General features: G+C 40.2%; 1 protein-coding gene across 1 annotated transcript in view; it reads right to left on the reverse strand.

The window, feature by feature from the left end:
• The window catches only part of PRMT8 (protein arginine methyltransferase 8), a 48,982-nt gene extending 41,507 nt beyond the window's left edge, over positions 1 to 7,475 (reverse strand). Inside the window, exon 1 of the mRNA XM_061988831.1 lies at positions 7,401 to 7,475. Coding sequence (XP_061844815.1) covers positions 7,401 to 7,475 — 75 coding nt within the window. The remainder of the gene's footprint in view (positions 1 to 7,400) is intronic.
• Between the last annotated feature and the right edge of the window lie 1,857 nt (positions 7,476 to 9,332).

Below are 9,332 nucleotides of genomic sequence, written 5' to 3' on the forward strand. Positions count from 1 at the left end.
CCTGCTCCATGATTACTTGGCCAGTAAAGACTCTTCGTGTGTCTTATGTTGGAAATTATAGGCTTTCCCTAAAAATTTGTTAATCTTAACTGCCTTTGAAATATTAGACAACAAATAATTGCTTTGTACTTTTGAGATGAATATATTTTGTCTACAAGAGATTCTCTGGGTGGTGAAAGGTGCTTAAATGGTCTGAGAGGGAATAACAGCAACAGTGCCTAAACTCTGAAGAGCTTTTGAAGAAAAAACATTTGAGAACCAGGCTTTTACATATTTTTCAATGTATTTTTACTAGCAAAAATGTCCAAATCAATGACTTCTGTCAGAGTACATAAACTGCATTTTACACACTTTGAGCTGATCTATATTGCAAAGTATGCTGTCTTATTCTCTGACCTCTGAGATGTGTAGATGCTACACATTTTAAGAAAACAAGACCAGTTATATTTAATTGCAGAATCAAACGTGTGGATTCTTGGAAGAGATCTAACAAAAAAACCCCAAATATTTTAAATGCTCCAATTTTTAATTGAGAGTTTGTATTCCTAACAGCTCACCAAGTTACTTGAATTTAAACTCACTGTAGAGCTTTGTTAGCATTATATCTGAAATGTGAGCTTGTTATTTCAACTTGAAATGGAAGGCTGTATCTTCCTGTAATTCTCCACAACGAAACTGAATTTTGCCAGAACACCCATAAAGAGGAAGTCAGAGAAGATAATTGATGTTACTGAATGAATAGCTAGGACTTTTCTGTGAAATTGCCTTTTAAAATACAGTTTCTTTGTCAACAGATAAATGTATATTAAAAAAAACCCCATGTGGTGTAAGACTTTAACCAAGATTTTAGCAGTTTACAGCGTATCATCCCAACTGACATTGCAGTGTCCTTCTCTGACATAGTTTTAATAACACAGACAACCTTTGTGCACAAAGACATGAAAGTCACAGCACAATATGCAGTTTGAATTTATGGAAATATAAAACATTTTGTGTATATACAAAGACACATATACATGATAAGTGACTTTGTAAGTAAGCATATAATGTGTGTTTAAGATTAATAACCAGGCTTGGGCAATATATTTATTTTTAAGAGGGCTGCAAATACCACAGTTGACTTCAATGTGTTTTCAGCAGTTATTTAAGAAACTTGGATATGTATCTAACATTCAGAACAAAATTACTTTTGTTCCATATTATACAGGGTGAATAAGGAGTGTTTTAAAATATCCTGGAACTTGATTGTACAATAGTCAGTCATGGTGACTGATACTGACATACATGAGCAAACCAGTGTGTTCCACATTTTTTGCATTGATTTCTATCATTTACTGTAGTGTTGAAAGATTTCATCAGTTTACGTTACCTTCAATAAGTTCTGAACTACAACCATTAAAGAGATATCTACATAATGTATTTCAAAAGCAGTTGCTGATAGTCATGTTAATATAAATCAGGCTTGTTTATCTTTGTGTTAACAAGAGAATAAGGTTTTGCTATTTCAGTCCCACCTTTTAAACACAGTTAAGAAAGAGATGAGAAAGTATACTCCTAAAATTTTTATACCGTCATGAAACGGAGTGATGAAAACTCTATTTTTGAGCAAAACTACTGGTGATTCATGCTTTTAAGTACAATTTCATATATAGATGTGAGCTAGCTTTGAATCTATATAGAAAACAAATAATTCTGCTGAAACTGGTGCATTTATATGAGATTAAACCTGTCTTGATGTCAGAATGCCTTTGTTTCCAGCAGGCGTGATTAGAATACTCAGTTTTACCTAGTGGAAATGGTACTTTATACACACTGTCATAGTATTAATATTATAATTCATTAAAGTATGTTTGAAAAAAATCTAAGAACTTTTGGTGTGGAGGTACAACAACTCTCAAGGTGGTCATCGATAGACTCCTTTTCCAACCTCAGTTATTACAGCAACTTCTCTGCAAAGTGCTCTTTAGCAGGGAACCTCTCATTTAGCATTGCCACAATGACACAACACGACCTGGCCCATGATGCTACCAAGATGAAACATACTCTTTCTAAAAAGTACCAGTCTTCTTGACACTCCAGTGCTGTTCACTAGAACAACTCTACGCTGACAGAGGATACCTTTAAGATATCTTCAAGATATCTTTATCTTGAAACTCTGCTTTAAGTGATTGCTGTTATTCTTTATTTAAGTATAAATATTTTTGGATCCTATTAATATTATTAATGCCAACCAAAAGTTATTTCTTCAGTGAGGCCAAAACATTATGGTCAATGTCTTGAATTTTTAGTATTAAAACTGCAAAAAGAATGAAATGCACACAGAGATCTTCAGCTGAGGTAAATTAACATTCTGCACAGCTGAAGTTGGTATGAGAAGATAGCTCAGAGACATATTTCTGTTCTCTCACTCCTAAATTGGCTAGAGATCAAAAAAGCCCCTATGACAATATTAGAATTGCTTTGTTACTAGCCTAAGTACTACGAGCTATTTAGTCCTAGTAGGAACACGGTACAAGATCAAAATGTGGTGTAGTGGCATTCTTGTGTTTTAACTCATGAGCTGCCTCTATAGCCCTTGAGGATTTCACTGCACTCACAGTGAAACAATCATCACTGACATCATGGGGCAGCTTTCTGACTGCTTTGTCCTCAGTGCAAAACATTTAGAGCCTGGGACACTGCTCTTGACTCTATAGCTTGTCTATACTACTTGTACACATTAGCTACCACAACTTTTCCTGTTCAAAATTATGTGACATAAGCATGTGGCACACCATTTAGTAAGGCTGAAAGGTATGTCATAAGCTGCTTCTTCAGCTAGCTATCTGACACCATGCCAGATCTGTCATGACTTCTGTTAGTCTAAGTAGTACACCACATAGCAAAGCTATTTCTCTCTTGAGTAAACACCACTCCTTCATATATGGTGTTTTAGGACATTTAGTAACACTAAATAACAATCTAAATTCTACAACATCTTTCACCAATAAATCACAGAATTCAACAGTATGAATGGGAAATCTCAGAGAGGTTAAAGTATAGCTCTACAATCATCTGGTGTAATTGCATACTATAGCTCTACTTGTGTTCATTTGTACTTTCCTAACCTGTTAAGGAGAAACTCCTATTCCTTCTCATGAATCACAAAGCTTATCATGTCAACAGATTTTACAGTATCTTCTCCCCTCTACAATAGTATGGCTGGATTTCATGCAGGTAAGACACTATAAATCTCCCTGCTTCTAGTAACAGTGCAGTTACTTTCACAGGCCTGGATCTCATGATACTAGATCGTTATATTTATTTGTATGGGGAAGCACATCTTTTATGCCTGTTACACCACATCTTCCAACAAATTTTTTTTTTAATAATCAAAACTCAAGCTTTGTATAACAGGACATTTACTGAGCACTTGATTTTGCTACTATTAATAAATTACCTAATGTTTCTATTCTTAGCAATGAAATAGGTGTTTTTTTTCTCTCTAAAGACACTGCAAAGTCTTCAGCATAGGATTACCTTTCACAAAGTTACTCTGAGATTACATTGTACAAAACCATCCCAGTTTCAGATTCCAGCAATGGAACTGTTACCAATAGATGTATATGTTTGTTAGATGTGCATACAACCCTAGCATTTTGGGCTTCCTGTAGCCTTTCAGTACTTAAATAGGGTTTATAAGAAAGATGAAGACAAACTTTTTAGCAGGGACTGTCGGAATAGGACAAGGGGTTTTAAACTAAAAGAGGGTGTATTTAGACTAGATTTAAGGAAGATTTTTTCTAAAATGAGGGCAGTGAAACACTGGAACAGACTGCCCAAAGAGGTGGTAGATGCCCTATCACTGGAAACATTCAAGGTCAGATTAGAGAGAGATGTCACTGCTCATTGCAAGGAGAGTGAACTATATGACTTTAAGTGTTTCTTCCAACCCAAACTATTCTATGGTTCTATTTCTTTCACCTGGAATAGGTTCAGCTACTACATTCTGGCACATTTCTTCTGAAATCTGGCTTCTTTCACTCTGTTCCACATCACTGATATCAGGTCTACTATTAATATGGCTTCCATTTAATAAATTTAAAATAAAACAACCCAGACATCAAATCTATAGCTGATCAGCACCATGAACTTTGCAGTCTTTGTGCACATGTTCTATAAAGAACAATTTCTTTCACTTTGTTTTCTGAGTGCCTTTAATTACTTGCAGAGAACTCAAACCTAGACCTGTTATTTATGCAGACAGTCCTGTTCTACTTCGACAAGTCTTCTTTCATGACTAAAGATACATAGGTTCATTTTTGTATCTTGAGGAGAGATTCTACAGCTTTTGTTTCCAATACAACTTCTTTTGAAGTTAATGGGATAGCTATGGGGAATAAAGACTTTCTGAATCTTTGTTTTCACCGTGTACTCCAAACAAGGATCTGAAACCATTCCAGCAAATTTCCCATTAGTAGGACCTCTATGGTTTTCAGTGATGCTCTAAATCAAAGACACGGTTTTATTCCCCTTGCCTTTTGTTTTTATACGAAGCACTGTGTATACTCTCAGGACAGCTATAAACACATACGAAAAAAACCCCAAACCACTGGCTCTGCCTAAACTGACAGACAGACTGATATCAAGCTGTTATCAGTATTACAAAATTACAAAGCTATTCTGAGCCTTATCCAAGATCCAACGGGACCTGTGGCAACACTTCCATTCACTTAACTACATTTCGTATCAAGATAAGGCTACAGAGATACTGGTAATGTAAACGTCTCAGTACAATCTGGTACCATGGGAACAAGCTTCTCTGTGGTCTTGGTAACAGGAGCTGTCTTCCTTAACTGGAAAGTTATAATAGTGAGCTATTGTTTTTCTACTCACTTGTGTTCTGGTCTGAGGAAACAGTTGAGTATTGTCTCACTATAGCTTTGGTTTTCCCTTGTCTGAATTTGTTGTCATAATTTCTTTAAGCTCTTTAGGCTAATGACTGAGCACTATGGTAGTCAGAGGGTAGCTGAGGAATTAAAAGTTTCTTTGTCTTGATGTTTTATTTTAAAATTTCCATACTACTGAAATGTTATGCTTGCCATACCTGAGCAAAACTTTGATGTCTTAGTTGTGGTAGACTTTTTTAAAAAATTACTATCAAGCTGTAACATAAGTAATTGGCTCAAGTCTGAGTAAGAGACAGAAGAGTTATGCTGTTTGGAAAGTGGGGCATTTTGACCATTTGTTAAAATTTTAACTCTTTATCTCTCATTATAGCTGACATTTTTTTACATCATGCCAATCACATGGCATGAAAATATACTGGAAATTTACTGAGTATCAAATCATGGATATTGCTAGTAACCCATTGGTTTCAAACAAAGCAAATTTGTATCAGTTCTAGATTTTCTCTGACACTGTGATTTGTCCTGTATTCCTTCTGTCACAGAGCATTTGCTAAGTTTGGTAGAAATAACTGTTTGAAGGTCAAACTGGTATCATATGACTTTGCTAAATATAGATGCTTTACAAGTGAAAGAGCTCCAAAGGTGTTAGCATATTTTGCTTGGTGCAATTCTAAGTCTGCATGTATGCAGATAGCTTCTCTTGATGCGTAACAGATCTTAACATCAGAAATATGAAAATAAAATAGAGGAATTCCTGGCAGGTGTTTAAAATGTATCAGTTCTGATTTTCATAAGTTACAAGTGTGGCAGGGTAGACCTAATCTTCAGTATTTTAATTCTTGTTTCACAAATCTGTTACTGATGGGTACTCTGAGGAATGGAAGCCCAGCATTTTAATGTTTTCTTAACCTGTATGCAGCACTGCAATTAAACTGTAAAGAAGATATTTTCCATACAATTACATTGTAGTTGTGCAGCCCCAGACAATCAGAAAGACAAAGGTGGTTAAACAAAACAAAAGTACTAATAGTGAATTGAAATAAAAGAGGAATATTTAAAGAATTCCTCTCACCTATTTCCCCTGTCTAAAGACAAGATCCATTGAAGAAAGGCTTTGAAAAGTACTGTCTGTGCTTCTATATTTCTCTGCAATACTGCCCAGGATCCTGGGACCTTTAATGCGATGTGTGCTATCAGTACTACAACAGTTAATAGATGTGCAGCCAGACTGCTTCCTATTTATAGATGCCTCTTCTGCAAACAGAACTCTATAGGGTCATAATGCAGTAGCACACATGTTCTTTGATGTAGTGCTTTTATCACGTAAATTTAAGAAAATTGTGCTATTCAACTGGCATGACAAAGAAGGCGTATTTATGAAGGCTAAGCAGAAAAAGCAGTATTAGGAAGAGAAACGTGACATTCATGAGGGAGTAGGACACCTACCTGAGAGAGAACTATCTGAAAAGAGGAGATATTAGGCAGAGACATTGGAAGAATAAAGGAAGGAACAGTCACATGCTCGCTCACACTGAAGTAGTGCTTTTTTCATTACCTCTGAAGGGCAACTGGGGTGGAGGGTCACTGCCACCCCTGCATGTAAAGGTATGGCTGCTGAGACTGGTTGGGGTGCATTGTCCTTGGGGGTCAGTACAGGGCTATGCTGCATTATAGCTTAACCATGTATTAAGCGTTCAGTCAGAGTGCTAGGCATAGCCTATTAATAGAAACGGAGAGTCTGACACACACTAGCACTTTGTCGCCTGTCTGTCCTCCGCACATGCTCCCAGAAAAGCTGGGACGGCATCCTTTTCCTTTTCCAGATCTGAGACTTTGCACACGGCTGGATCCCTTGAGAAGTCTCAGTGAGGTTAAGACAGCCCTACACAAGTAAACAAAGACCGCTCAACCCTAATGTTAAGGAAGCTGAAGGTAACGGCGGAGGGCGGGTTTCTTGCAGAAAAAACAGTGTCCTTTCGGTCCGTTGGCAACGCAAAGCTATTCCCGGCACCTTTCAGGCCAGTCGAACACAAGGGGGAACTCGCCGCCCGCCCTCTGCCCCCACTTCCGGCAGCTCCGCTCTGTAATAGCCAAGATGCTGTATAGACACGGATACTCGTGTTAGGATTTCACTAGCAAAGGCTCCGCTGCGTTCTTCCCCGCGGAAAGCACTCGGTTGGCCAACACGCGACAGCAAAAGACCGCCTTAGTCCCTTTCAGCAAAAACAACCGCCCTACCTCTCTTCCCGCTGCGCATCCCCTGTTCTCCTCTCAGGCCCCCGTGCCCGCCCGGCTCCTCGGGGAAGCGGCCGCAGAACGGCGGTTCCAGGGGGCAGCCTGTCGGCAGGAGGGCGCCGCCGGGCGCGCGGCCCGCGGGGAAGGAGGGCGGCGGGTGCAGGCAGGCGGCTGTGGCAGTGGGGAGACGAGGTAGCCAGGCAAGCTTAACCGCACTTGCCGTTGCTTCTGGTAAGGGATCTGGGCTGGGGGAGCTTGGGTGCTTCGCATTCTTACCTCTGTGCTGTCGGCAGTGTTCTCCGCCATTTTCCTCCTCAGGAGCAGGCAGCGGGAGGAGTGTTTCATTCCCATAAGAGCTAGCCAAGGGGTTGGGGCTTCGGGGCTGGGGTTTCGGTTTTTATTTTCAAAGATCTCCGAACGCTCGTGTGCGCCAAAGGATAGGGAGGCGGGGGGAGAAGGAAACCAGCAATAAATCAGTAAGCTTCGTCCGTTCTGCGTCCACGGGAATGTTTGTCTCCTCTTAGCATCGGGAGCTCTTGGGCACTTTCAAGTCCTCCTCTTTCTCCCGTCTCCTCCACCTCCAGCGGGCTCTTGAGATGGGCAGGGAAAAGCAGCACACACTCTTCAGGTTAAACGAAAAAGGTGTCAGGCTGTGAGTCCTTCAGAGAAAGCAGTCGGGCTAAACAGGAGAGAAGCAGCAGCTAAACTGAACTTGGGTGTGCAGTGACCTGCTGGGCATCTTTGCATTCTGTGGCTACTCTTCCAGAGACCGAGGGAGCCAGAGACAAAGCAACAGGACAAGGAAATCATAGCCTTTTGTTTTTCTTCTTTAGGCTTCTTTATTTCTAGGTCCCAGGAAACTTCCTTTAAAGATGGTCCCAGAATTTGCCACCCTCTTTCTATTAATGCCTTCTGAAAATCCCTCCTCTCCTTCCCTCCCCCCCTCTCCTCTCCCCTAATGATCCTGAGCAAAGCTTGGTGCTGTTCTTTGAGAATTGCATTCACGTGCCTTTCATAGGAGAAAAAAAAGCCAACATTATCTTAAGCTGCCCCCACCCATCGCCCACACTCTCTCAACACTAGCACGCATTCACATGTATGCACACACATGCACAATTTTCTTTTCTCTTCCCCATCCTTCCTTTTGAATCAGAAACACTTTTCTTTGCAAGGATTCTCAGCAAGGCTCTTGGCAACCAAAGAAATCTGCTCCAGCTTATTTCCTTTAAGTAGCAAACCTGTTTTATTAATTTATCTTCTCAAGTGTGTGCTCCCAGCTTGTTTTACTTGAATGTTTTCAGCAGCATCCCCACTCTGTCAGGTAGCCGTTAACTGTAGGAATACAGCCCTGATCAAGATACAGCTTCTGCTGAAAAGGGGGATTGGGGGGGGGGGGTGGTGAGAAACAAAACAAGCTTTCTCGCGAAAGACTCAGGTCAGACTCTGCAGTGAAGCACTTTTATTAAGCGTTCTTGCAAGAGCGGGTGTCCTAGCTAGTAGGCACACCCGATGGATACAACATTTGGCTTTTTATTCCCTATCCCGGCCACAAGGTTCCCTCCCTTGTTTCCCCATTGATTAGGTACTCCAAGATTTACAACTTCTCGAGGCGCCTAAAATCCTCCTCACAGGATGTCTGGTTTTTGTATCTTATCGTGGATTCCCCCACAATCCTAAGATTTAAACTCTAATTACAAACAAACAGATAACAGTCTCATGGTTAGTCCACTGATTTACACTACACAGAGGCAGATAACAGTCATGGTTAATCCACTTATTTACACTACACAGAGGCAGATAACAGTCATGGTTAGACCATTGATTTATATTACACAGAGGCAGAGAGCCGTCAAAATTCCTTGTCTTATTTTCTTTCGGATTCTGCAAAAGCAACATCAATATTTCTCACGGGGGGGTAGAGTGCAAGGATTGGGGGGAGGGGGGGTAGAGTGCAAGGAGGGGCAGAGGGAGCAGTTTTGGAAAGGAATAAAGGTGGTTTGAATTTCTTTTTATCCTTTTCCTAATGACATCTTCCTCTGTGGGTGTGCATTGCCACCTTCCCCTCACACTTATCTTGTTTTCACTCCTCCAGGCACTTTCTAGTTCTGAGTTGTCAGCTAGGAGAATTAGGTTTAGCTCACTCATGTTGCTGTGGGTAAGGGCGGGAGAGGGGGTGTATTACATAATTAATCCTTCCAACTTCACTTT

The sequence above is a fragment of the Colius striatus genome, chromosome 1 (assembly GCF_028858725.1).
Source record: "Colius striatus isolate bColStr4 chromosome 1, bColStr4.1.hap1, whole genome shotgun sequence".
In the NCBI taxonomy this organism is placed as follows: domain Eukaryota; kingdom Metazoa; phylum Chordata; class Aves; order Coliiformes; family Coliidae; genus Colius; species Colius striatus.